Genomic DNA, 27,948 nt, shown 5'->3' with positions numbered 1-27,948 from the left:
TCCTTAGTCTCTGGGGCAGAATCCTTAGTCTCTGGGGCAGGGGCAGGGTAAGGGTCAGGCTCTGGGGCAGAATCCTTAGTCTCTGGGGCAGAGCCAGGCTCTGGGGCAGGGCCAGGCTCTGGGGCAGGATCCCTATTCCTTGGGGGACGTATCAGGGTTGTCATCCAAGTCAATCTCCCCTCATCTCGGAATGTTAAATAGAACAGGTTTACAAGGCCTATTAGCAATGTCAGCCACTGTATGATATCATTACTGCTTAGAAGAGATTTGAACCCCTCAAAAGCTGGTGGAGCAGACCCAAAAAACTGAGTAAGGGGTTGGGACAAAATTTTCCCTGGTGTCATATCCTCACAGTATGTACCATTATTAAAGTAGCCCCAAAAACATACAGTTAGAGTGTGATAGCTCTGAATCCATGTGCCCACCTTCCAGAGGAAGTTAAAAATCCATGAATTTCTCACGTTATCAGCCTACAAAAGGAACTGGATAATAGTTACAGCAGCCTGAGTTATAGGACCCATGTTCAAGTAAGGGATTGCAAATGGGAGAGATAGAACTGTGGCCACATGGAGCCCAAACCACGGTAAGCTGGACAACATGATGCCACCTAACACAAAACTGAGGTAACTCAAGAACTGTTATTCCTTTTTCACCCTTTTCTCTCAATGCCCTCGGGCCCCACGTTGGGCACCAAAATCTGTCCTCATTTGAAAGACAGGTGTTGCCAAGGAAAGCAGAAGCTTCCCTTTGGACTGAAAAAAAAATGTGATTCTTCCGATTATTATAATTTTGGAATGAAGAGAGCTCTCAGGCAAAGATATGGGGGTAGGAATAACAGTTCTTTACTAGCATATCTAACAAGACAAACAAGAACAACAACAGCTATGAAATTACCCACAAAGAGAACAGTAACTCAGTCCCAGTGTTTTTTGGCTGCAGGCACCTTTTCCCTGAGCTGCAGTTCCTGGTGCTGGGGGCGGGCGGGTCCCGCAGAGCCGCAGGAGGGCTGGGGGTGATGGCAGAGCTGTCCCAGGGGGAGAGAGAGAGATGGAGAGAGAGCCCTCCGCTCACGGTGTCGGTCCCGGTGATCAGCAGAGTGCTGGATGGTGGTAGTTCACAGCGAGAAGACAACCGGGCAGGGTCCGATAGTGGTTTCCCGATGCTGGGATGGCAGGGATGGGACACAGGCAGCGATCGTCCTTCTCGTCCCAACTCCGCGGGGGGAAATGGGCCGAGGCCCAGCCTTCCGCTTCCTCTTCTGGCTGTTTGAATCTCGCGGGGCTTGCTTCTTCCCTCCCGTCCCCTCCCCCTTGTCACCAGGGCCCAGTCAACAGGTATCTTAGCATGACAATGGGGAAAATTCCACAGAGGGAAAAAAGGGAGAGAACTAAGCCTCAACAGTATCACAGGCAGAGAGCACAAAAACATCAGCAGCAGAGCTGAAAGGTGTAGCTAGATGAAAGATACTTGTTCGTACAGAGGAAAATACCTGGAAAAGACACCTAGCCAACTAGAAGAAAGCAGTCTATATCCACAAGTAAGTCAGATCCTTGTGACGATCAAAGACCTGTTTGACGTTGCATTTCTGCCTCTCCAAACCCAAGTGCACGTTTGTGAAGACTTTCACATTCAAGATCACTGAAGTACCTGAACATCCCTGCTCTCATCCTCAGTGGATGACAGCTAACATCCTGTGTTTATTCAGAGGGTCCTGTCACTTGCACAGTCAGAACAAGTGCAGATCTGGGGGGAAGGTCACATGTGAGTGTAGTAGGAACCAGGATGGAAAGGATTGCCTCAGAGAAACTTGGGATGGTCCCCAGACTATGCAGGCCAAGCAAAGAGAGTATCAGAAATGTTTCGGAAGCTCTTGTTTTGAGTGAAGTCTGTAGTGCTGACCTAGATGTAATTCCCTCCATACTCCCTTTCTTCCACCCCCTTTTGGATCCGTTATACACAGCCCTAGTGCCATGCTTTGCCCTCCCCTTCTCCTCCCAGTCATCAGCTCATTGTGGAGCAGAACTAGTGCTGCACTGTACAACACCCTTGGCACCCACTCCTTGGCCAAGGTGAAGCAAGGCTGATGTTGCAATGAACCACTGTAACTCACTTCTCTGGGCCCAGTCACTGGTGTCTGGCTCTCTTACTACATCCACCAAACACCCCAGCCTGAGGGACAAAGCCCTCACCAGGCATTCATCATGAGGCTCTCCAGTGAGTTTGCATGGGAACAACACACCATCGTAACTAAGGATTTGGGATTTCTCACTAGAACACCCATAAGCTGGGCAGGTGCATGCAATGTATGGATGGACATTGAGGTACAGATGTTAAGAGCAGGATGAACATTTCTTAGAAGCAGACCACCACCAAAATGTTCAGATGTCTCTAAGCCACCCACAAGCAGGCAGCACGTGCTGCAGGCTCCAGCAGCCAGTGCTTTCCCTCTGCTCCTCTGCAGGGTTGGCTGAGATTCAAGCAGTCCCAGTTCAATACATGCTTCAGCTCCCCAGTCAAAGGCAGTGAATTGTCATATTTTCTAGGAAGGGTGGGGAATTTGCATATTGTTACATCTTTTGCTAATTTTTGCTTTACCTGATGTTTTGTTACCTGTCCCTTGGGTCCGCAGGTAACTGGACAAGTTTGACTCCCTTGCAGCAGGGGAAGCAGAGTCACTCTCAGCTGGGAGGAGAACAGCCCCAGCTGCTGAGGGGCCAAGGACCACTTCCAGATGGGTTCTTTGGCTTTGTGGTTATCCTGGTTGGCAGGAAAGCTCCTGCTCCATTTGTAGCCCAGTGCTGCTCTTCATCTGCTCACTGACTTCCTTTCTTTGCAGACTCATACAAAGCCCAAGGGGAAAAGTGCAAATCTGGCAAGAGGGATGGAGGCAATTCTAAGAGTCTAAATTGATGAGCTTATATGACAAAGAAAACCTAACAGCATTTTATCTGACACCAATGTGGCAGCAGTGGGAGAGGAATTCAGAGAGACCCAGGTGCTTAGCCAGAGACCCATCATCTATTTTCCACACCAGTTGGGCCCTGCCCTTCTGTGAGGACAAAGGGGACATGAGCCAAACATGTTATACATTTAATCCTGCCCTAGGCATCTCTTACAGTTCTTAGTGAAATCCCCCTTGCTTTGGACAGTTATTGAAATCCTCCTTCCAGCCCCAGGACCTGAAGCCTCTTGTGACATACCATCTCTCTCTTCAATCCTTTCACCAATACTCATCCTTTAAATGTCTCATTCCCTTCTACTCTCCCCCTTTTTTAGGCAACACAGGGTGACCAAAATTAGTGTTAATTATTTCTCCAGAACTGTGCCACAAATGGCAGAATTCCACAGGAGGCCATAAGGCCATATCAACACTAGAACAGTTTCTCTTTGTCTTGGGCCACACACCCTGCTGCTATCTTGTGTCAGCTCTGACTCTGGGAGAAGATTTAAATCACTAAAACATCCTAAATTAACTCAGTGCATAAAATAAAAACCACACTTACAACCAACCAGCCCTTTAAAGGGAGATGGTCAGGACAGCATGAGCTGGAGAATGGGAGAAAGCCCTGAGGACAAGGGGAAAAGGGAGCAGGAAAGGAGAATGGTCCTTCTCTTAGTGGCAAGAAGTCCATGGGTACGTTCAGCAGATTGATGGAACCACAGTCAGTCAGTGTCCTCTAAAGGATGGCCAGGCAGGGCCATGCTCCCAGTCTGCAAAAACACCAGGTTTGGCCACAATGGGATCCAATTGTAACCCAAAGTGCTTCAGAAGCCAGAGACACCACAAAACATACCTCAACAGAACAGTTATCACAGTATGTAACAACAGCAGCACCCTGCTCCTCACCTCACACAGGTAAGAGACATATTTCAGGGCAGGGGCTGACAGCCAGTCCCATCCTTTTGAACCAAGAGAAGATTTTTGCTGTGGTGTCAGAAGTGGAGTGGGGAACAGGGTCAGCTTTAGCTGCATAGCCTATGGCATGCTATGGGCAAGCGGTTTGGCTCCTTTCACAAGCAAGGCCCACAGTTTGCCACCACAATAAACTGAGCTGCAATGTCCTAAAATTGGGTTAAAGGCAGAAGCATTTACTGAAATAAACTCCTCATGGTGGAACACATTTGTCCATACAATTGTGTTTGTTTAACTTACATAAGCAAGGGCTTTATGCAGGTTCTGTCATCTGTGTCTGGGTCAGAGTTTTATGGCCCTTCCTATACAGAATCTTAGAATATCCTGAATTGGAAGGGACCCACAAGAATCAATGAGTACAACCCCTGGCCCTGCATAGGCTTTATCATCTGTTCTCCCTCTGCCCCTTTATCCTCAATGTCACCAGCTCCTTTCAATCACAGATCCTTTCAATCCTGTTTGCACCTTCTCTCTGCTATTTGCAGGTCTTTTCCTGCCTCAGATCTCAGGTCTTGTGTGCAGGTCCACAATATGCTTGCCCAGACCCTCCTGACACTGATGCTAAGTCACACTGGAAATGGGAGCACAGCAGAGATATTGTGCTGGCAGTGGGAGAAGGGAGCCTGGCAAAGAGATCTACAAGATCCTTGGGGGCGTGCAGCCTTATGGAGTCAATACATACTGACCAACATGAGGTGTGAGAGCTCAATCAAGCCAGCAGAGTCAACAAAATCTCATTCAACTATGTGTCTCCATGCCCTGCACCCTCCTTCCTCAGCAAGTGTCCTTCCCATGCCACGCTGCCCCTGCAGATCCACCCCAGTGCTCATCATCAGGCTGCAGGAGACACAGTCCAGCCCTGCCACCCACTCTGCCCTCCCTCAGTTTCACACAGGCCTGTGAATCACATTCTACTTCAGTTTCATTTTGACTTTTCCTCTCTGTACTTGGTTTTCAGCTGGTCCCTGCAGTTTTCTTTGGCTCACCATGTGAACAGAGATAATTAATCACAGGATGGCGGGGCCTGCAGGGCTGCACTAGAGAAGCTGCAGGCTGGCATCTCAGACCAGCAGGATTGCAGCACTAGGTTAGGAGATTACAGGGTACTGATTGAAAGGTGGCAGGACCACAATAAAATGGTCAAAGACTCTGGACTGAGACCTTTAAGAAAATTTCAGGGGAAAGCATTATCCATAGAACAGAGAAATTTGTCCTGTACATGGGTAATCTCAAGTCACAGTGAAGAAGCTAAAGGATTTATCTCTTGAAACTCACCAAACCATCCTTTGCTACTTGGTCCTTCTGGTTCTCCTTGCAATTGAATTACCTGCAGCTGGTCCAGTGAAAGTCCATGTTTCCTCTCAAGCAACACACCTCCATGGTCCTACCCTCAGGTTTTGTAAAGGGAATATCTACACAAAACCCCCCCAACACAAAAGGTCTGGCACTTCATCATGCACAAGATGTGCACATAGCACAGCAATAGCAGCTTCCTTTGGAATAGAGAATCACAGATTGGCACATGCTGGCACAGGAATCACTATCCTGTACTGTATGCTAATTCAGCAATGCCCATCTAAAGCAGATTATCTGCTCATGCCAGAAGTCACTCCAGTCTAACCCACTCCCTGAGCCAGCACCACAGACCAGAACACTTTCTAGTGCATACTCTGGAAGAGCAGCACGGACCTATTAGAATAAAGTACTTTCAAAAGAAAAGAAAAAAAAAAGAAACCAAAGAAAAGAAAAAAATAGTCTGCACTTCCACTGAGAATAGAATGAGAAGGAACTGCAAAAATGGAAACTTGGGGCAGACATTAGAAAAATAATTTCCAAGTTACAGAGAGTAAGGCCCCAGAATAGATTGCCTTAGAGAAGACTGAACTGCCATCCTCAAAGGACTCATATGAAAAAGCTTGAAAAATCTCAGTTGGGATGATATCATGGTCTCACTTGGGGAGAGAATGGAGTCAGATATTTACAATGCTTTCTTCCTGTCCCTTCCCTACACCATTCCTCCCCTCTCCCCAAAATTCTCCATATTTTACAGTCTACAATCTAGCACTTGCATAGAAATATGGCAATAACTGATTCCTCACGTACACAACATTTAACAGTCACTGTGTGGTACTTTGAGGACACTCAGGAACAGCAGCACAATACTCAAATGTTTTCGAGTAGAGTACTTCACAGGAAGAAATACTGCAGTGACTGATGAAGGGAGCAAGCCTTAGAGTTAACTGTGATTGTAGCTAATAAAGGGCAGAGGGAAACACCAATCTATTTTTCACAATACTTTGATTTGGTGGTTTCTTAGTGAGGGGGGTGGATTGTATCAGGCAGAGTGAAATGGAGCAGAGGATGTGGCTGTATTATGGACAGGGATGGAGCAGCACTCTTGGGAAGGAAGAAGGGGTGAGACAGACCTGTCAGAAGACCTAGAGCAGCAGAGCCTGTCCTCAATGCACAGTGACTGCTTGGATTGCACTTGACCTGCTCCTGCATTGCACTGTCCCTCTCCTCCAGACAGAGCCTTCCCAGAACAGCTCCTTGACCAGACCAGCTCTAGTACCTCTTCCTCTGCCCATCCATCTTTCCAACCCTGATAGTACCTCCCAAGGCTCAATAATTAACCAGTTCTTAGAGTGAGGAGGGAGAGACAATGTATACTCGAGGCAATATTCCTGACCAAACTTGGTTCAGTACACTCCTATTTCCTCAGCTGCGCACTTGGCATTGGGGAAAACAATCCCACTGCACAAACCTGTTGCTTTGTTTGCTTCAGGCGCATTACAAAGCAATTAACTATTACCTTTCCCATGTCATGACTGCCTGAGAATGACACTTCTTTTCCTGTTCTGTTGCCAAAACAATTTCTCCTTCACAAGTCCAGTAAACAAACATACAGTTCTTTGTACAAATGAAGAATAGTCCCAAAAAGAAGAGAGCAAAATTGCTTCTGCCCACATTAAGAAGATACAAAATACAGAGCTCTGAGGTCTTGACATATCTTTATTCCCACATTTTTTATTAAACTAATTACTCAGAACTTGGGTTTGGCTGAGCTCAAAAAATTATCTAGCAATGAAAAGACTATCTGGACTAAGTAGGCTACCAAAGCAAACACTCTTATCAGTCAGGCACCTAGTTTAAAGAAACTGGCACTCCCCTTCAAAAGGTACGTGTTCTTCCTTATCTCTTTGACACAGACAATCAAGGTTTTAGCTTTCACAGTGCCATTTTAGCACATGGCAGTGCCCTGTAGCTGAACAGAAAAAGAAAACGCTGAGATGTGAAAATGATCGAGCAGTTCCTGAACTCAGAAACAGTGTGTGCACTCCAAACAATAAGACCTTAACTATCAGCTGGGTTATTTTAAAAAAATCTAGAATATTAGCACTTTACAGATACTATTTAAAATACTTCCTGTGGCTAACTATAAAGCTGGGTAAACAATAAAATATTTTATAATCTTTTTTACTATCAGGCTGTGTTAATTAAAAGAAAATCTTCAGTACTGACACTTTACAGATACTATTTAAAAATTATTCCTGTGGCAAACTATAAAGTTGGGTTTGCATAAAATCCAAGAGTTTAGTGCAATCCATCATGTATGAAAAAGCCGTTAATTCCTAGGCAAGAGAGAAAATTTATTGAAGTCTGAATGAATTTCAATAATTTCCCTATTTCCATGAGAGCCTAGAATAAAAACCAATTGCATTCACAAATCATAAATACCACTGGAACAAAAGAAAAATATTGTATCTGCTTAGAGCTTTAAGTTACAAAGGATCTTTATTTAACTTTGGCAGAGCTTATGCTTAGAAATCATGTATCTGTGACCTCTGAAATATTTCTCAATTGCTGTCAATGAAAAACATGGCGTACACTTTTTTTCCTATTTGTTAGTTCTATGAACATTGAGCTGAAAGGAGGCAACATGTCGAGGTAACTTATCTGGATTGCAAAAATAATTAAAATATTTATAATTAAAGAATTATTGCCCTTCATTTGATTCATGTTTGACTGCAATTCCCTGAAGCTGACAAGGAAACACTGAGTTATATATTCTAGCTAAATCTCACACCTGGCATTTCAGAGAAGTAGCTTCTGCTAAGAAGGCCAACTTCCAGGCCCAGCCTGGCCCACATGTAACACCTGCAAGGACAGGACACACACCAGGTCTGGGCAATAAGCCCAGCTGACACAGGCTTTCTATAGCAACTTTCATCACGACACCATGTAGAACTTGAGAGCAGCAGAGCTAAAATGGATTTTGGAAAGACCCAGATGAAACTAACAGGTAATACTCAACAAGGGCTCTCCTGCCAGGAGCCCTCCCAGACCTCAAATCTCACTTGGGGCTCTGGACTGCAGTTCTGGTGAGCAGCCAGCAGAAGCACAGCACAGAAACGTCCAGGTCTTTTGCAAGGTTTAATTCTAAATCACGAAAAAAATTTTGCACCACCAGAAACTAAAGTTTAATGCAAATTCTGTGCCTCAAGCATGAAAGCATTCTTTCCTATTGCCTTAAAAAGGCCACATCTTGAAAAGTCAGTTTGTTACAGGAGGAGGACAAGATATTTGTTTCGGGCACCATCAGAGTGGTTATACTTACCTGCTACTGTGACAAGGCTTTTATCTGAAGTCCCATCTGCCGCTTTCAGGAGGGTGGTGGGAAAGGAATAGACAGTAAAACTTTTACTAAGTTACAATCCTTGTTTCAGGTCAAAGCCAAAGGAGTGCAATCTATGAGGACAAGACCCAAGAATATATTATTTTGATCAAAGAACAAACACTGCACAAGTTTACTTAGAAAGCTACAGTGCTTTTAAACGATGATTTGAACTCTTTTTGGATATCTATATAAGGCTGAGAGTGCATTTTTACTGCCTTAACCTTATTTAGTGTTAGAAAACTCTGAAATCATACTGTGTTAAAAGACAAGATCCCCAAAAAGTCCCTCTCTGCACTGAATAAAACTTGCAAACTTTATTCCTTAAATTCCTTAAAAGAAGAATGCCTTACCATGCTCTGGGCTCTATCTTCCCATTGTCCAGGAGTGCCAAGGGTAGAAACAGAACAACTTAACTCACAAGAAAGAGTAGGAACATGCCAAGGGAAGAAAAAACACGTAATACTATGACCAAGTGCCAATGACAAAAAAGTGTGAAAGAAGAATCAAGTATGAAAAAGGACAGTTTGGGGAAAGGAGACAGGGTGAAGAACAGAACCATGTAAGGAAAGGAGAGACCAGAAACAGTACATAGTACATCCTAGGGAGGGCATTATAAACCAACATTTAAACGAGAGAAAATTTATTTGTCTCTAAAAACCTCTGTCTACATTTTTACAAACACACTCTAAGACACTGCTGAAGCCAACCACCTGCTGTATTCAGCCAACAGAAGGCAAACTGCCACCTCAGGATGTGTTCATTTGGCAGCTGCTTCAGATTCCAGTCAGCACCTCAGTTTAAAGCCAAGGCAGGATGGGGGGGCTGATCAAAGACGTCACCCTTTGCCATGGAACACGTGGGGAGATGCCAGCTCTGCCGTGCGTTTGATCACCTACAACAAGAGGCAGTGAAACTGCAGCAGCTGCTGAGTCAAGTGGAATCTTCACACTTGACAGCAAAATTCCACAAGTACTCCCCCCTACGGCTCTACTTAAACCCATAATGGCAAATGCTAGTCAAAGACAAATAAAACATCATACAAAACAGAAAACGAGAGAACAAAACAAGATGTAAAACTGCAGACCATTACTTTTCTTTATGTTCAAACTGTTCAAAGAACAGTAAGAAAACAGTAAGAAAAACTACATTAAATATAAAAGAGCTGTTACCTCCAAGATTTCTGCAAATCCATGATCTGGCTTCCTACCTTACACTTGCACTAATACTTTATGCTTAGTACAAGTGCAAGTACTTGTACCCGTACATTTGTTTAGCGGGAATGAAGTACATTTTATTTGATTCTATTATTTTGTGAGAATCTGAAACACGTTTAATTAGCTGATAATAAAAAGTCCAATAGAACTCTAATTGATACGAAAACATTTTTCTTTCTCACAAAAGGATTAATGGGGCTTTTTTGTTTGACAAGAGAAGCCAGCTTAAAATAAAACAAAGTTTTCCAAACTCCACAGGATTGCTTTGGTGTTTAAGTACTAGAGGCGGCACTTTGTGCCACGGTGTAATTGACATGGTGGTGTTCAAAGGTTGGACTCGATGATCTCACAGGCCTTTCCAACCTAATTCGTTCCGTGATTCTGAGAAATTCTGTATATAGCACAAGCCACGACACTCAGTTGGCAGGTTTCCAAAGGGACGTTTGGAATGCGGCCTTGCACCACCTCCCAAAATGCCCGGGGTGACGGTGGTCACCTCACCCCACCCACCCACAGAGCTCTAAGGAGATGCCCTATCGACTCCCAACGCCCTTCCAACCTACAGCCCGGACGTCTTTGGCACAAAACACAGGGACAGAACACGGCGAACTTAAGGAACGACCAGAACAGAGCCTAAACGCTAGCCCCGCTTAATTCCCGGCCTAGCGACAACGTTCCTCCGCGAGTAGCAACAGCATTAGCAGCAGCTCCAAACTCTTCTTCTTCTCCTCCTCCTCCCATCCCCATCCCCCGGCTCCGTCCCCGCGCATGCGCCGAGCGGCCGCGCGAGCCCGCCCGCTTCCGGCGCCGAGCGCGCGCTTCCCCCGCCCGCGCGCTCCCCCGCGGGGCGCGGCCAGCGGCGGGGCGGGGCGCGCGGAGCTCGGGAGCGGGCCGCTAACCATCCCCGCCCCGTGCCGGCCGTTGGTCCGCTGGGCGCGCACGCGCCCTTCCACCCGCCCGCTCGGCCCCAACCGCGCACATGTGCGCTCCCTCCCGCGCGTGCGCTCTGCCGCCGAGCCGCCCCCACATTCGCGCCGCCCCCCGTGACGCCTGGCGGGCGCAGGCGCACTCTTCGAGCGGCCGCCCCCCAGCCCCGCCCCGCCCTCGCGCACGCGCCTGAACCGCCGCCCGGCGCCGGCTGTCGCGCGTGTCCCCACCCCCGCCCGCAGGCGCGCGTGCGCGGTGCGCGCGGCGCGGTGCGTGGCGCGCGGCGCGGCGGGGGCGGGGGGGCGGGGCGGGTATATATAGAGCGCGGCCGGGGCGGCGGCCGCCCCCTTGTCCCCCGGCCGCCGTCGGAGCTGTGTGCGCAGTGCGTGTGCTCCGGACCACCCGGACACGCCGGCCCGGCCCCGCAGCACCATTTATTACTAAAAAAAAAATATTTAAAAAAGCCAAAAAAAATCCAAAAATCTTAAAAAACCTTTCAAAAAAATAACCCTCTTTCCTCATCCAACCTTCCCGACAACCTTTCTGCAAACGGCCGGTTTGATATAAAATAACCCGGTGAAGCGAAGTCCCCGGACCCGGCGCAGCCGAGAGGAGACACACAGCGAGCCCGACCCCGCCGAACGCAGCACCCGCCGCCGCCAGCTCCACTCGGCCCGCACGGAGCGACCCGACCCCCGCCCGCCTATCCGCCGCACCCGCCGCAGCCGTTGAGTCCGAGCGGCCCTCCGCCGCCTCCGCCGGCCCCGCTCGTACCGACCGCCGCGGCCTCCGCCTCGTCAGCGCCCCCCCAGCGCCGGGAGACGGCGGCAGGATGAACCCCAGCGCCCCCAGCTACCCCATGGCCTCGCTCTACGTGGGGGACCTGCACCCCGACGTGACCGAGGCCATGCTCTACGAGAAGTTCAGCCCCGCCGGGCCCATCCTCTCCATCCGCGTCTGCAGGGACATGATCACCCGCCGCTCGCTCGGATACGCCTATGTCAACTTCCAGCAGCCCGCCGACGGTGAGTGCCGGGCCGCGGGCGCCGGCGGAGCCATGTTTGTCCCCTGCCCCCCGCTCCGGCCGCCGCCCCGCATCCATTTTGCCGCCCGGGACGGGGCGGACCCGGAGGGGCGCGGGGGGAAGTTGGCGGCGGGGCCGCCGTTCACACGCGGCCCGGGCCGCCCGCGCCTCGTGGCGGCCGGAGAAGCGGGGGGTGGGGGGGTGGGGGGAGGCGCTTCGGCGGATCGAGAGCGGTCGCGGGGCCCCGGCGATGGGCGGGGGAGCCCCGGGGGCCCGGCGGGGCTGCCCCCTGCTCCCGGGGAGGGGATTGTGGACGAGTGTGCAGGCGGCTCTTCACGTCCCTACGAGATGAAGGGTAGCTGGAGGAAAACATCGCAGTGATTAGCACCTTTTAATAACCGCGCAGGAGCTGGGTGTGTGTGAGTGCGTGGTTAAGAGGCCGGGAGAAGGAAGTAGGACGCACCGGCGTGGCTGGGTAGTTTCACAGGCGTCCAGGCCGAAGCGTTTGTTAAAACACCATGGCAGATCTGTCACGTGCGGGAAGGGCATGGAACTACTTGGGCCTCCTTGTGCTGCTTTCTCTTGTAGCTGGAGCCCGAGCTGTGCTCTCATCCGTGTCTCTTCGCAGTAAATTTTCTGACATTGTTTCTCCTAAGTCGCATTTTTATGAAACTTGTTTTTTCACGAAGCGTTGCTCTTTCTTTAAAGTTATATCGTTAAGGAAACTTACTCTGTGGTTCTGATCATGTTGGGAAACACAGCGTGATCCATTTGGAGAGTGTTTCACTAAAAGAACCGAATGTGACTTGTTCTAAGTTTTATGGAGTCCAGTTAAAAAAAAAGTAATAGGCCCACTAGAAGATACGTGATTTCAAGTACAGTTCAGATCTTTCTATTATAATGGTTTTATTTTAAAGCATATGAAAGTGAGATACTTAAATTACAAACTTTTCAAGTAATTAGCTTTAACTGGCTTTCAGAATTAGCTTTAGCATACAGTTGTTATCAGATCAGACTTTGGTGTGCCGATGGTATCTGTATGCAAGCAGTACAAAAGTTACTGTCTCATCTTAATAGGCAAATACTTCACCTGTTATCAGCTCTCTCAGTTCTGAGAGCTTTTGATTTATTGAGCCATTCTTTAGGATGAGATGATTTGGTTGTTTGTTTTGACATACTTTGCTTTCATGAAATAAAAATGTCTGGTACAGTTTCTCAGAAAAATAAGGAATTAGCACAGGTCAGTACTGTGAGATAATAATGTGAGGGCATAAGGTGAAGCTAATTCAAGTGCTGCTTCTCCTTAGTATTGACAGAGTTCCATAAGGACTGAATTTATCATTATCATTAGGTCAGCATAGTGCATTTTGTGACTTGGTTTGCAATTCGTCAAATATGGGAACAAACAGAGCTTTTTTCACCTGAGCAGTGTTTAATTCAGTTTATGAATATGCCTCTTAGAAAGGTGATGTTATTCCAAATGTTATAAGTGTTTTTCAGGCTTTGGGGGACACATTTTAGTCTATATCTAGTCCATTCAGCTAAAAGTATTTCTCATCTTTATCAAACCTGCATCTGGCACATACCTGGAAGCAGTTGCTTAAAATAAACTTCAATGGTACTGCACGATTATACTTTTTCAAGATTTACAGAATTTTATATTCTTGGCAAATACCTAGAAAACATTTAATGGGGGATTTTTATAGGCCAATATGTTCGTTTACAGAAACTTTGAAATAGGAGTTTTGAGGATGAATGCTTATTATAATCATCCCGGTTTTATTTTGATTCCAAACTACATACCTTTTATCGGTTTAGCCAAATTTTTAGCTACGTCTCAAGCTATAGCTATTAAACAGCTAGTAACAACTACCTTGGGTTTTAAAAAATAGCTTTGAAGGTGTGCTTGACATCACCAGCTGTCTGTAAACGAGGGATCTCAAAGCTCTTCTAAAAACCAATTAGGCCTGATGACACACGCGTGAGGTATGCACACATTTCAGAGTTGTGACTTTTCTGGATTTGAGTCATAGTCTGGAGTAAAACTTGGGCAATCTTGTTTAATCACTAAACTAGAAATATTCTTGAGTAATCTGAAACTGCATCAGAATCCTTTGAATTTTTAGAATGGTTATGTTTCCAGAGTCTTTTTTGTTTCATAGCTATTGCTATTTAGCACAAGTTGGCATTAAGTGTATATTGTGAGTGATTTTGTTAGAGTGGACTGTCCACTTGCTCACGACTAAAATGGGAGCTGGTGAGTCATTCAGTGAGAGCTCCAGCAGAATCAGCAGAAGTACAGCCCGGGTAGGTGTGTCCATTGGTAACAAGTTCCGCTGCTGAATGGAGCTGCCTGCCTCCTGCAACCGGCACAGCCTTTTATATGACTGAAATGTGATGAAAGTGAGGCAGTTTCACTCGTTGGGAATTTTAATGAGAGGAACTGGTACCTGATTGTAGATGGAGCCTAGTAATGGTTTAAAAATCTACCGTGGAATGACAATGTGGTGTTGATTAGGCAGAAAAACTGAAATTCCTTGTACCTGTGCTCCAAAGGAGAGATGAGGAGAGCTGTTGGAGTTTCCATGCTGTCCTTGTGGAGAAATTGCACTGGTCTAAGACACAGGCTCATTATTTGTTAAGAGTGGTAATGTTCACAAAGGACCTATGGACCCACTTTCAGTCAGATGGCTGGGAAATATGTCTAGGAGCACACATTTTTGAGGAGTGTCAGGATTATTCTAGAAGCAGTTAGTATGAAGTAGAAAAGCCTCTTTTCTAGTAAAGGAAGCCCTGATACTACTTCTGGAAATAATGAACTGTTTGTTGCTGGCACATCTATTGGTGCTGGCAGTAATAATTGTAATGACTTCTAGGGCAGTAGTCAAGTCTTACAAGTTTCTGCTGTGGCGCCGGTCTGATATCCACAGGTTTTTTTCTTTTTTCCTGTATTTTTTTTTACCTCCTCCCCACCCACTTTTGTAGTATAGAGCCTTCCAATGATTTTAATTTCTTATTAACACTATCTAGGTTGCCTTTTCTCTCCTGCTTACTTTGTATTAAAGCTTTTGAAAGCTTTATTGACTTAGAAGACTGGCATGTAATTTTCGTGGCTTCAGTTTTAAGTAAGTTGCTGAGTTGCTACTATCACGTGAATATGGTAATGGTATAAATTATCTTTTTACCCATGAAAATGTTAGATGTCCATTTCTTTAATGCCTACAGATGTCTTCCAGAGAATAAAATCTTCAAATTTATTTCTAATCTGAGACTGTCACAAGAAAGGATATAATACATGGTTTATGAGCTGAATCCCAGGCTCACTGCAAATTGTCTTTGGCCATGACATGCAACAATATAGCTCAAGGCAATAGCAGCACTTAAAGAACAAAAACATTAAATAATGGTTGGCCCTTGTTCTTCCCAAAGAATTTTAACTGTCACTGTTGCTGATTTTAAATGATCACTAAGCTGATTTCAGTCTTGTTAACCTCAGATATTTGCAAATTACAGTGAAGTGAGTTAGTACTCATGGGTGTTACTTCAGGTATTTATTGTGACTTTGTTCAGACTTACAGGGATGAAAAGGGACTGCTGTGCTTGGGAACTGTTGCTCTTTTGTGCTTAAATACACAAGTTGAGTTATAACATCGCAGACCTGTCTTGTGGCTTTGAAGGGATGTGTAAAAACGGAGCAAGTCTTGATACTTTCCCATCTAAATACACAAGAGATTTAACATGCAGAATTTGAAAAGTTAGTTATGGAGTTCTACTGGAAAAACTACTCAGTTGGAGTAACAAAACCTGGTTTGCTGTTTTAATGCTTGCTCCTTCTTTGAGCTCATATGTATTTCATTGTGATCTTTTAAAATGTGTATCATTTCAGATTCTCTAAACTAAGTGCTAATTTTGAATCTCTTTGAACTGTCTCTTGCCCCAGAATTCAGTCACAGATCTTTTTGGTCACTGAGGAAGTTGTGTGGAATAGCTGCTTAAATGAGGCTTGAGCATCCGCCTAGAAAAGATGTTTTGTCGGTTTAGGGGTATTGCTCTTGTAGGTGTTCTTACGTTAATATTTGCAAAAGGCCTTATATAAGCACAAGCAGTACCCCAAAAAGCATTTTTGTTGACACAGTATACTCCTATGTGATATGGAAGAAGCTTGCTGATTTTCACTAATGTTAAAACTTTGTAGCAGCTGCTACTTGCTGCATTTTTTCCTGTTACCATACCATCTTTTCACAGATCTAGTCCTATGGGCTAATGAGATTTCTACAGCTTGCTCAGCTGACTTGTGCTTCTTCCAAAGTGCAGCTTTTGCTGATGAGTTTTTGCCAGTTCTTCCTTGCATACAACAGTGTACCCTGGAGGGATGGGCTTGCAGGTTGGTGATGGTGCTGGACTTGAAATAGTAAAAATATTATTAAGAATTGTACTTCAGCTGCTATTTGTGTGCTTATTAAGCTAACTAGCATTTTCTGATAATTCCATAATGTTTTTCCAGCTGAACGAGCTTTGGACACCATGAACTTTGATGTCATTAAGGGCAAACCAGTGCGCATCATGTGGTCTCAGCGCGATCCATCTCTGCGCAAAAGCGGTGTAGGAAACATCTTCATCAAAAACTTGGACAAATCAATTGATAACAAAGCTTTGTATGACACATTTTCTGCTTTTGGGAACATCCTGTCTTGTAAGGTTAGTGGAAAATAAAATGTATTGACATGTAAACTCCTCAGTTTATGCTGGAAACATTCCATGGGTATTACAACAAGGTTTTTCATTAATAGGTGGTGTGTGATGAAAATGGATCCAAGGGTTATGGATTTGTACATTTTGAGACACAGGAAGCTGCAGAAAGAGCTATTGAAAAAATGAATGGTATGCTGCTTAATGACCGCAAAGTGTAAGTACATAAATTACTATTTGGGGATCAGCAAACTGAAATTCATTTTATGGCAGACAGATTCGAAAGCTTGCCTATGAAAGGAAGGTTTTTCTAAAAATTTTTAATTTTAAGAATGTGTAGAGTTTTAGTGCTAAGGATTGTAAGAATTCTATCACCTGCCTATTCTAGAGGCAGTCTAAGTTCAAAAAGACAAATAATGGACTCCAGAGGAAAAAGTTGTTGTATTAATCGTCTTACAAGCCAATACACTCATGAGGATTTGGGATCTTCCCTGGTTTTCTGATCTTACTGGTCTGAGATAAAATACAATCCATTAAGTATTCTGAATAATACTCCCTTTATAAGAGTTGTGAGCTAAGTGTGCTATCTGTATTTTGGAGTCAGCTGATACTTAGTGTTACAGTTACTTGGCACTAAAGAGTGGTCAGATTTTGTATGAATGTCTGTTGATAGGCATATCTAGGGAGTGGAAAATAAAACTTAGAGAAGCGCAATGTTTTAAACATTCTCACTGTTCTACATTGTAGGAAAAAATGTTATTTGGCAACTTCTTTAATAATATTTAGGATGGGGGAGTGAGTGTGCCTGACAGCTATGCATAAAGGATCATTATAGTGTTTGGTGTAATTGCAAAAGAGCAGCTTTCTAAAGGCTTAGGAGGGTTTGGAAAAAGGATAACAGAAATCATCATCAGCTTACCATCATGGATTATTTTAATATGTAGAGATGGATAGATCGAGACACATACAGGGAAAACACATATTTTGAAATGTTAGAATGTAGTTTTCCCCACTTGTTCTGTTCTTGGCTGACATATTGTGGATGCTTTTATTCAGTGGCCATTGTTATACAACCTTAAATTAGTAAAAATTGTCAGCATGCTGTCATAAGAGCACAGGAGTAAAGCATATCGTGAAAGTTAATTTTGCTTTGAATTTCTATTCAGGATAGTCTTTTAGAAATCAATTAAAACACTTCACTCACTATCAAAATCTGCTGAACACATTGCACTCCATTCTTACTATATTTGATTGCTATAAATTAGGTGAAATTGTCAACGTTTAAAAATTACGGAGGTACTGGATGCTGCTGTGTTGCATTTGCCAAATTTGCAACTATTAAGTTAGAGCCTACAATAAAATTTGAAAGTAGGAGTTACTGTCAGAAATCAGTGTCAGCCATGTACAGTCTGTGCTAGGGCACGTCCTTGGGCTGCAGAATGTTATGTTGAGGTTCTGCCCTTTTTCTGCCAGTATGAACTAACCATTGGTGTTCCCAGCCAATTTGCAACGGTATTTGACTCAAGAGCATGTTGAACTATTTATTTCACTATGCCTAAAAGCAAGTCTTTGTTACTGGAAAGGTCTGTTTGGGAGGGGACAGTTAGGTAAATATCCCTTGCTCAAAAACTGGATCAGAGAGCAGCAACTGCTTTAAGGCTGCCATGTTGTTAGTATGGCAGAGGGATTATGCTGTTATCTAGAATTTCTCTTCAGTCTCTTAGTACTCTTTCCATTGCTGAGGTCTGCTTGTCAAAGGCTGTTTTATAAGAGTGAAGAATCTCACCAAAGGCTTGAAAGCATTTTCATGCCTTGTAACTGGGATAAACATGCTAATGTAGCAAAGGACAGTGGCATTGTTTTTCTGATTTTTATAATAAATATTTTATCTAAAGAATTTCCTACCTATAAGTGAACAAGACTGATAAAGAATAAAATACAGTTCTGGAGGACTAAAGTAAGTTTTTAAACTTGAGACACTTGCTTTAATCTGTATTACTCTGTTCTTCCTGCAACTAGATTTGTTGGAAGGTTTAAATCCCGCAAGGAACGTGAGGCAGAGCTTGGAGCCAGAGCAAAAGAATTCACTAATGTTTACATCAAAAATTTTGGAGAAGATATGGATGATGAGAGACTTAAGGAACTCTTTGGCAAGTTTGGTAATGTCTTAATGTTTATATAAACACAAGTGAACTTCAGTTTACTACATGTATCATATCTGTAAAGTGCCTTGAAATACAAGGATTCAGGGCTGTCTGCTGTTGATGTAAAAATATAATAAAAGGTTACTGTAAAGTTGGTACTTAATTTCAGTTTCAGATTCAGAACTGCAGTAGTGTCTGAACTTGAAATGGGCAGAATATCATATTTAGTCCTGCCATCAGAAATGTTTTCAGTAATCTGAAAGGAGCGTGTCTGTGTTCTACAGCTTTTTGAAAGTTGCAAATAGAAGTGTTCTCTGGTTTACTATGGATTGATTTTATAATATCATCACCTACAAGATGTGTGACAAATGAGTTTGCTATTGCTTTCATTGACCTGCAGACTTACCTCTGTTATTCAGTTGCATTGTGGTGGTTGACCTAATGCAAAATTATAAGGAACTATTCCAGCACCAAGCTATGAGATTCTGCCTTGATCCTCAGTTACACACAGGGCAAAATTATGGTGGACATAACGACCATGATGTAGTAATGTATATTATGTGTTAGCATCAAAGTAGGACATGTCAAATCCCTTAATGCCATTACAGGTTCTTCACGTTTTATTTTGAACCTCACTTTTTGTAAAACTTACTTTCTTTCCTGTATGCTTTGGCTGTTCTCCAGTGGATATTGTGTAAAGCAAGGGAAAGCCTTGTAAAAGAGATACCCTGTAGCAGCCTTAAACTGCATGTACAGGAAATTCCTTTCTGTTCTTCAAGTATCTGTGGTTGAAACAATAGTGAATTTAGCTGCTACAGCTAAATTGGCTACTTCCAATTGAGCTCTGGACTGCAGTTTTACAGAGCTTATGAAATTGCTGAGCTAGGATGGCCTTTCCACCAGGATAAGTGGTGAAACATGTACCAAATTTCAAGGCTTCCCTCTGGCTTTTTCAGTACCTGCTTCAGTGTCATAATTTTTAATGATAAAACAAATTTTATTCACTTTGTGGCAAAATTTTCTTTCAGTTTGAGGTGAAATTTTGGTTGAAAAATACAGTAGAAAAGAAATGCAGCATGGCAGACTTGAGCCATAATGGCTGAAGTTCATTGGGGCAAATTAGTAATTTCATATTAATTGGTGACATTTACTTGATACCATTATTGGTGCAGGAGTCCTTTGTAATACAGGTGAAATAAACTAAATATTACCTTGTAAAGAGAATGTTCAAAAGGTGAGAAGAATGCACTGTATATGAAGCATAAGTATTTCATTCTCTTTTTAGGTCCTGCCCTAAGTGTGAAAGTTATGACTGATGAGAGTGGAAAATCCAAAGGCTTTGGCTTTGTTAGTTTTGAAAGACATGAAGATGCCCAAAAAGTAAGATTTTGGACTTAATTTTAGGAATCCTGTAACTGAGACCCAAATAATGTTTCATTGAGTGATTAAGTTTTTTTTAATTGGTCAAGGACACTGCAAAAAGAGGCGCTCCCTCCCTAAATTACTTAGCGCAGTTCTGACAGTTTCTGTCAGTTAGAATGCTTTCCTATGAGCAACTGTCAGGTGGTCTGAGAAACCTATTAAATCAAGATACTCTGGTACAGCTGGAACTGGTGTAGAAACAGGGAATCTTGGATAATTTAAAAACCTGTTGTAGTTGGACTTAAAGGTCTCAATGATATTTGGACTCTCGCATGCTGAGCAATATACAGCATAGTAAATTACTACATCTCTGAATCATTGGATCCAGTGTGGTTGCACAAAATGTTAGTGTAAGGCAGAAAGAATTGTGTTTTCAAACTGTAGCTCTTGGAAGTCAGCAGGAAGGCTATTAGTTTTATAAAGCATGTTTGGCATAGCTGTGAGAAAATAGTCATAGAGCCCTGTGATGTTGCTTTTATTCGGAGGGGTAACTTTGGAAGAAGGGTCCTTTTTGTTTGTGTATATGTCTATAGCATGCTGAATAACTTAATTCTTTGTCAACTGGTTGCTTTGATATGTCAGTTACTGTGACAGTAGGGACATAGCATCAGGAAAAAAACACAGTACAGAACAAGTCATGTACAGAACAAACAAAGTTTGCTTTTCAAAAGGCATTTTGGTGATATGTCAGTACGTCAAGTGTAAAAGTGAGAGATTTGTACAAATGCTGTCTGTCTTAACACCTACATTTTTCAGTCTTGCGTACATTGATTAATAGTTTCTCTTACTGCAGTCAGAATCACATGTTGGATGTTTTAAATAACATAAAATTCCAGCATCTCTGTAAAAATGTCTTAATGGCTTTGATCATAAACATATACAATAAACTGGTGACTTCTGGTTTTAAATTTAGTGAGTGCCAGAGTTTTTAAGTCTGAAGAGTTGTAACTCAAAACAGTATGAAGGTGAAAAGTTCATATTTTCATCCTTCTAAGTATTTGCTTAATGACTGAAAATGAACAAAAAAGCTGTACATGTAGTTTAACATGTAGTATAGAAAGTTCTGATAGATACTACATTTCAGGTGTTAGTTTTAAAGACAGAACCAGGTAAATTAAAGTTTTCAACTTCATTTGCTTTTCTCTGTCGTTAGCAAGATAAGACTGGAAAAATAGTTCTTGCAACTTGGGTTTTTTCCTCCAGCTGTGTATTAAAAAAAGTGGTTTGCATTTGCATCCCTTGTGACTTGTCTTCAACAAGGCAAACACCCTTGGAAAGCAGTTTTCATGTTACTATAAGTGGGGAAGTCTTCGGGTATTTTGTTTCTATTAGTGGTATTTTAAGATGGATTAGCTCTTTTTCTAGAATCCTTATGTAGCTTTTTATGTTTGAATTGCTTTTTTGTGTGTCTGAAAAATGCTGGACTAAAAAAAAGGCACTGCTAACTTGTTGTTTGTTAATGAAGGCTGTAGATGAGATGAATGGGAAAGAGCTCAATGGAAAACAAATCTATGTTGGTCGGGCTCAGAAAAAGGTGGAAAGACAGACGGAGCTGAAGCGCAAGTTTGAACAAATGAAGCAGGACAGGATCACCAGATACCAGGTTCAGTTTTAAATCAAAAGGGCTAATTCCATTATATGATAGTTTGAGATTTACGCAGAACACTTGCTTTTAAAAATAACTTACCTGTTTTCTTAGGGTGTAAACCTTTATGTGAAAAATCTTGATGATGGTATTGATGATGAGCGTCTCCGAAAAGAGTTCTCCCCATTTGGTACAATCACTAGTGCAAAGGTAAAGTTCATAGATTGTGCTCATGTGTTCTCTGAAATAAGTAGTGATCTGTCACCAAAGAAAAGTTAATTTCATTCAGTAACAGATGTGACCCACTGTAAATGTGGGCATCAGCTTTCTTGATTATTGTACGTAATGTTAAACATCATATGATCGTCCTTTCTTGAAATAAATTGAGACTAGTGTGAGATAAATTACATATTTCCAGTGCAATATTGTGCTCGTTGTTATTTCAATGAGATTTTCCTCTCTATTCAGGTAACAGTTAGCTATTATTTACACAATATTAACTTCTATAAAACACTCAGTAAAACAAACCTGTGGTCTCTTATTGTAATGTACGTCTTGACCTCCGAGCTAGCCGAAGCAAGTCAGAAAGACTAAGGAAACTCCAGCAGTCTCACTTCTAATAAGCTGAAACAAGAAACTCATAGAAGTTGAATAGGTATGACACAGAACATTTAGTTTTAAAACTAAATTTTGTACTGACAGGTGATGATGGAAGGTGGCCGCAGCAAAGGATTTGGATTTGTATGCTTTTCATCACCAGAAGAAGCCACCAAAGCAGTCACAGAAATGAATGGTAGAATTGTGGCTACTAAACCATTATATGTAGCTCTAGCCCAACGTAAAGAGGAGCGCCAAGCTCATCTCACCAACCAGTACATGCAGAGGATGGCAAGTGTAAGAGCAGTACCTAATCCTGTAATCAACCCCTACCAGCCAGCACCTCCTTCAGGATACTTCATGGCAGCTATTCCTCAGGTACGCGTAGAGATGAGTAATTGAATTATTTTGTACTGCCTATAAAGTCTGCTTAGATTTAAAAGTAAATATAACTGTTGGTGTGTGTCCATGATTTCAGCATTTTAATCTCATAGCGGGAGGGTGTTGGGCTGTTCGGCATGCCCTTCACAGACATCAGAGTTAAGTGATGTTGTTGTGTTTGGCAGACTCAGAACCGTGCTGCGTACTATCCTACTAATCAGCTTGCTCAACTCGCTAGACCTAGTCCTCGCTGGACTGCTCAGGGTGCCAGACCTCATCGTAAGTCACTTCTTGCTTTACCTCTTGGCAGTGGTTGCTGTAAACTCCGTAGCATTTACCTTCGCACTTTCAAATACATTTTCATGGCATTGAAGTAGCAGTCTTCTGTTTGCCATGTTGTCGCCACTCAGTGTTTCAGTAACGATGTATTTTTTCTAAACCATAGCATTCCAAAACATGCCTGGTGCTATCCGCCCAGCAGCACCCAGACCACCGTTCAGTACCATGAGACCAGCTTCTTCCCAAGTTCCACGAGTCATGTCAACGCAGCGTGTTGGTGAGTTGGATTTATGCAAAGTTTAAGTATTAGGGCTTCTGTTTCAATTTTGCTGGTTCAGTGTGATCTCACAAAATAAACATTTGTAAGTTTAATATCACTTTGATATTCCTAATGAATAAGCTAATATTACTTTCTAGTAATTGCTTTAAATACTGTCCCAGCAAAGACTCAGCTGTGATTACTTCTCTTCAGGATGAAGCACTTACTCTTGGGTGCACTTCAGTAATACTATATGATGGCTTCTGTCAAGTCTAAACATAGTTGCAGCAATTGTAATTATAGATTGCATGTAGAAATATTGAGATGATACAATTTTAGCTCTTGATAATTTTTTTGTATTTCACATATACCTATTTTATTGTTGTGAGCCAATATCATGAATGCGAAATCTGCACATCACTGAATGAACCAGAATTGACTGTGATCATTGAATGGTTTGTGTTGGAAGGAACCTTAAAGTTCATGTAGTTCAACCCCCCCTGCCAGAGGTAGGGAGCCCTCCAGTAGTCCAGAGTACTCAGAGCCCTATCCAGACTGGTCTTGAACATCTCCAGGAATGGGGAGTCCTCAATTTCTCTGAAGTCATGATTCTCCCAGAATGTATCAGGCAGCAGTGTGCTTCCTAAAAGTATCTTTTTAGAATGACTGACATAATGTCCTTCAGCTTATAATGAAATTATATTAATACTCAAAGTGGATTTTTTATCACAGATGTTTTTTCAATAGCATGTAAAAAGGGCAGTTCATAAATGAAGTAACTGGAAAGTAGCATCCAGTAAATTTCAAGGTTTGAACATTTGTATGTGATCAGTGATGTGACAGTTGACAATAGTGCTAAGATGAATCTGTAACACAATACCTAAATTAGGTGTTTGATTCAAATTGGTTTGTTGGACAAAATGCAATTATAATAATAATAATAATTTACATATGGAGTTCTGTTACTGTTTTTTCAGCTAATACATCAACACAAACGATGGGTCCACGTCCTGCAGCAGCAGCTACTGCAGCCACTCCTGCTGTGCGCACAGTACCACAGTACAAATACGCTGCGGGTGTTCGCAATCCTCAGCAGCACCTCAACACGCAGCCGCAGGTTGCTATGCAGCAGGTGTGTGATCTGGGGAACTGCTCTCTGCTTTTACTGATGTTCTTTGCAGAGGAAGGTGGCGACGGTGATGGGAGGGCAGCCCAGGCTCTGCGTCATGCCAGTAGAATAAAAGCACTAGGGAGTAAAGTATATTTGAAGTTTACCTGAGACAGGATGTGATCCCATGTCGCTTTGTACTTTTCACTTCCCTCGTACCTTAGCCTAAATTCTTCTGTTTGCTCCTCAGTGGGGCAGTTTGTAATAATCTTCAGCATCATCATTCAGCTCAACCAGTAGTATTTGATTAAATAGACATAGTTGTTAATTTCTTTGATGTTTCTGACCCTGTAGGCATTGTGTACACTGACTTGCGAAATCCTGGCCGTTTGAAGCTGCACCTAATTATATGCCAGGGTTTAATTTTCAAATGTTGTTAAATTAATTTGCAGCCTGCTGTCCATGTGCAAGGTCAGGAACCCTTGACTGCTTCCATGTTGGCTTCTGCCCCTCCACAAGAACAAAAGCAGATGTTAGGTATGTACATGATACCTTCTCCATGCATTGTAGCAGAAGTACAATTAAAGTACACTTCTTCAATCTTAAAATGCAGAATAAATGGTTTTAGCAGAAGGACAACTTCGTTTCCATTAGCCCTTACATTTAGGCTGGATTTGTCCCTGATTAACTTTTTTCTCTCTAGGTGAACGTCTATTCCCCCTTATTCAAAGCATGCACCCTACTCTGGCGGGTAAGATCACTGGTATGTTGTTGGAGATTGACAACTCTGAACTCCTCCACATGCTCGAGTCTCCTGAGTCTCTTCGTTCGAAGGTAGGTGGACTTCCTTGCACTGGTTCCGTAGGTGGTTAAGTCTACACTGATCTAACAGTTGTTCATGCTGGCACAGTGGAGTGACAACAATGCAGTGGTGGCTCAGGGCAGGAGTATCCTCTTTCAAAGGGTGACAGTGACTTACACTGCATGAACTGGACTTGGAATGTTCTCCTTTTTCTTTTCAACATTGCAGGCATTGTTTATATGTATAATTTCCACTGTATTATTAACTTAAATATACAGAAATTGCTAAGCTTCCCTTAATTAACTTTTTATTTTTACTTAACAGGTTGATGAAGCTGTTGCCGTACTACAAGCCCACCAAGCTAAAGAGGCTGCTCAAAAGGCAGTTAATAATCCCACTGGGGTTCCAAGTGTTTAATAAGTAAGTTTGGCCACTGTACTTCCATAGGTTGACTGGAGCAAGTCTTTTGTCCATGGCCTTGCAAGCAGCATGTGTCAGGCTCTGTGTCATGTGCAGCCAGAGGAAGTAGTAGCTATGGTAAACAAACTCCTGTGCTCACTTGGTTAGCAAAAGCTACTGACATGTCATTGTTTCTAACAACACATTTAGCTGGAATTGGCTCTAGGCATGTGTGCAGTTCGGTCAAATGCTACTATTCATATTTTTGGGAACAACTTCTGGAATTGAAATAAGCTTAAAATGGTACTCCAACCCCCTTTTTCCTTAAAAATTGAAGCTCTTATTTACACTATAATTTGTATATATTTACCAAATTGTAAAATTGTACAGTAAATGGAAACTAAGCTATGTATTGTCTTGACTTCAGATTTGGCTGAATTTAATGTCAGTTAAAATAGTGATATTTCTTCATTGCCTTCTGTGGGGTTAGTATCTTAATTGTGGTTGACAGAGGCAAATGGTGGTACTTTAGCAATTTTGACAGGGAAAAAAATGTGGCGCTGAGGATTAAAAGGAATCTATTATCTCTTATGTCTGGATAGGTTTTCCTGTGAACTTGCTTTCCACATTTGTAGCTATCATTTGAAGGTGCCTGCTTTAACATTTGATCACATAAAATTTTCCTTTATTCTTGGTATTTTAATTTCTGCAATTTTCCTTTTGGAGGCAGAATTTGAGTCATGATTTTTGCACATTTCTGGTTTTTGTTGTTTGGTTTGGTTTTTTTTTTTTTCTTTTTGCTAGTGACACTTTCACAACAGAGATAAGTGCTGTATAGGTTGTCTCTCCTAAACTAAGACACCTGTACTTTGAGACCATTACTCTGTCTGTTCCATGATGTTTTAATAATTGGAAGCTGAAAATACTTCTAAGGTAGTTATTTGATGAGCCTGAGTTTGCTGGCCTCAAGAGCAGAGGTGATCTGCAGTCAATCACAGTAACATTGTGCTTGAAATGGTGCTGTCTGAGGGACTGTCCATTTCTAGAGTCAGTGTTGCCTTGCTAAGGATCACAGACTTCAGAATACTTTTGTGTCCCTAAAAAGTGGGAGGACCTCTGATATTGTGCTTCTAAAGAGCTGTGGCATCATTGGAACACTGAAAGCCCAGAGTGATGCATGGCATACAGTATTAGAAAACCTGTCAGAAAACATAGAGGGTGCTGCTTTTGTTTTAAACATAACAGCAGTGTTTTTCTTTGCAGAGTTATCCGGGACTACAATCTACAACTTCGCTTCACCGAAGAAAAAAAAATCTAAACATGGAAAAACTATTAAATATTGAGAAAAACATTGCAAAATATAAAATAAATAAAAAAAGGAAAGGAAACTTTGAAGCTTACGTACAGAGCAACGCCGGGGCTAGCAAAACAAATGCTAGTCCTAGATTACTTATTGATTTAAAATTTAAAAAAAAATAGTAAAATAAAAAATACAAATTAATGTTTTATAAACCCAGGGGAAAAGAATTTTCAGCACAGTACAAAAATTTAAAGCATTCCTTTCTTTAATTTTGTAATTCTTTACTGTGGAAAAGCTCAGATTATCACCACTGTTATAGTTGACAGTGAGAATTGATAGCTGAGCAAAGAAACGTAATTTGGATTATAAAATTCTTGGTTTAATAAAAATTCCTTAAACACTGACTTACTTGTGGTGGTTTCTTTTGTACAGTTTAGAATCCAACTCTATAATGTATTTTAGTGAATTGAAAAAAGATAAGCCTACATCTGTAGACTGTCTTCTAAATAATAGAAGTGAAGGAAGGGGGGGAATGTTTGGGTTTTTTAATTAAATTGCTGGTTGGTCTGAGTCTGGTCTAGTGTACAATAGCACAGAAATAATTCTGTCTTCAGTCAGGGCTGATGGGGTCTTCAGTTCAGTTTGTGTCCCTGAAGGGGGTTTGCAGTGAAATGGCTGATGGCACTGAAGTGGGAAGAGGCAGCACTAACAAATGAGCTGTTTCATTTGCTACAGGAGTGTGCTGAGGTTGGGAGTTTTGTGGGGTTAATGCTTAAATGCATAATCAAGCTAAGTGTTAAATGCTTAATCAAGAGAGACAGTAAAAGGGCTTTTGTTGTAAAACTTTCACTGTGTGTTAGCAGATGCACTGAAGTTTGTCCATCCACAGATGGATTATCCTACAGTTGCTGCCTTGCTTTTTCATTTTCCCCTTTCTGCAGACCTGTGGAATAAAGAGGTGTTTTCTACCCAGTTTAGCCCATAATCAGCTCTATAAGTTGCTTTTTCAAAATCTATAATGCAAAGGGAGAAATGAAGCAGTGAAAATGGCATGTCCTGCTTTTGCATAGAAGAGAGTAAAACCTGGCAGGCTGGGCTGGGGAAGAGGCACAAAGATCTGTTAGTGATGGAGGAAGGCATGACTGGTAGCTACTGCAAGTCTGCTGGATTTCAGTTGTTATATGTAAAGAATGCAGATTCCATGAATTCACATGAAGGGATTAGTTT

The 27,948-nt window shown here is 42.6% G+C and overlaps 1 protein-coding gene and 1 long non-coding RNA gene across 2 annotated transcripts; one reads left to right on the top strand and one right to left on the bottom strand.

Annotated features, from left to right (window-relative positions):
- Nucleotides 1–3: 3 nt before the first annotated feature.
- LOC134042745 (uncharacterized) lies at nucleotides 4–10,543 on the bottom strand. Its single transcript, XR_009933091.1, has 3 exons — nucleotides 9,761–10,543; nucleotides 8,532–9,483; nucleotides 4–2,869 (listed from the first exon to the last, which is right to left on the bottom strand). It is a non-coding gene; the product is annotated as an uncharacterized LOC134042745 (long non-coding RNA).
- Nucleotides 10,544–11,058: 515 nt separating this feature from the next.
- Nucleotides 11,059–27,125, top strand: PABPC1 (poly(A) binding protein cytoplasmic 1). Its single transcript, XM_062490565.1, has 15 exons — nucleotides 11,059–11,757; nucleotides 16,261–16,454; nucleotides 16,547–16,662; nucleotides 18,465–18,604; nucleotides 19,875–19,969; nucleotides 21,477–21,614; nucleotides 21,711–21,806; nucleotides 22,299–22,571; nucleotides 22,760–22,853; nucleotides 23,020–23,130; nucleotides 24,090–24,244; nucleotides 24,673–24,757; nucleotides 24,924–25,054; nucleotides 25,347–25,442; nucleotides 26,685–27,125. Exons 1-14 carry the CDS (start codon nucleotides 11,565–11,567, stop codon nucleotides 25,437–25,439), a joined length of 1,914 nt encoding a protein of 637 aa, XP_062346549.1. The 5' UTR covers nucleotides 11,059–11,564; the 3' UTR covers nucleotides 25,440–25,442; nucleotides 26,685–27,125.
- Nucleotides 27,126–27,948: the final 823 nt, after the last annotated feature.

This window comes from Cinclus cinclus, chromosome 1, assembly GCF_963662255.1.
Source record: "Cinclus cinclus chromosome 1, bCinCin1.1, whole genome shotgun sequence".
NCBI classification, from domain to species: Eukaryota; Metazoa; Chordata; class Aves; order Passeriformes; family Cinclidae; genus Cinclus; species Cinclus cinclus.
The sequence above is the reverse complement of the archived record's forward strand: the minus strand, read 5'-3'. Positions and strand labels throughout refer to the sequence as shown.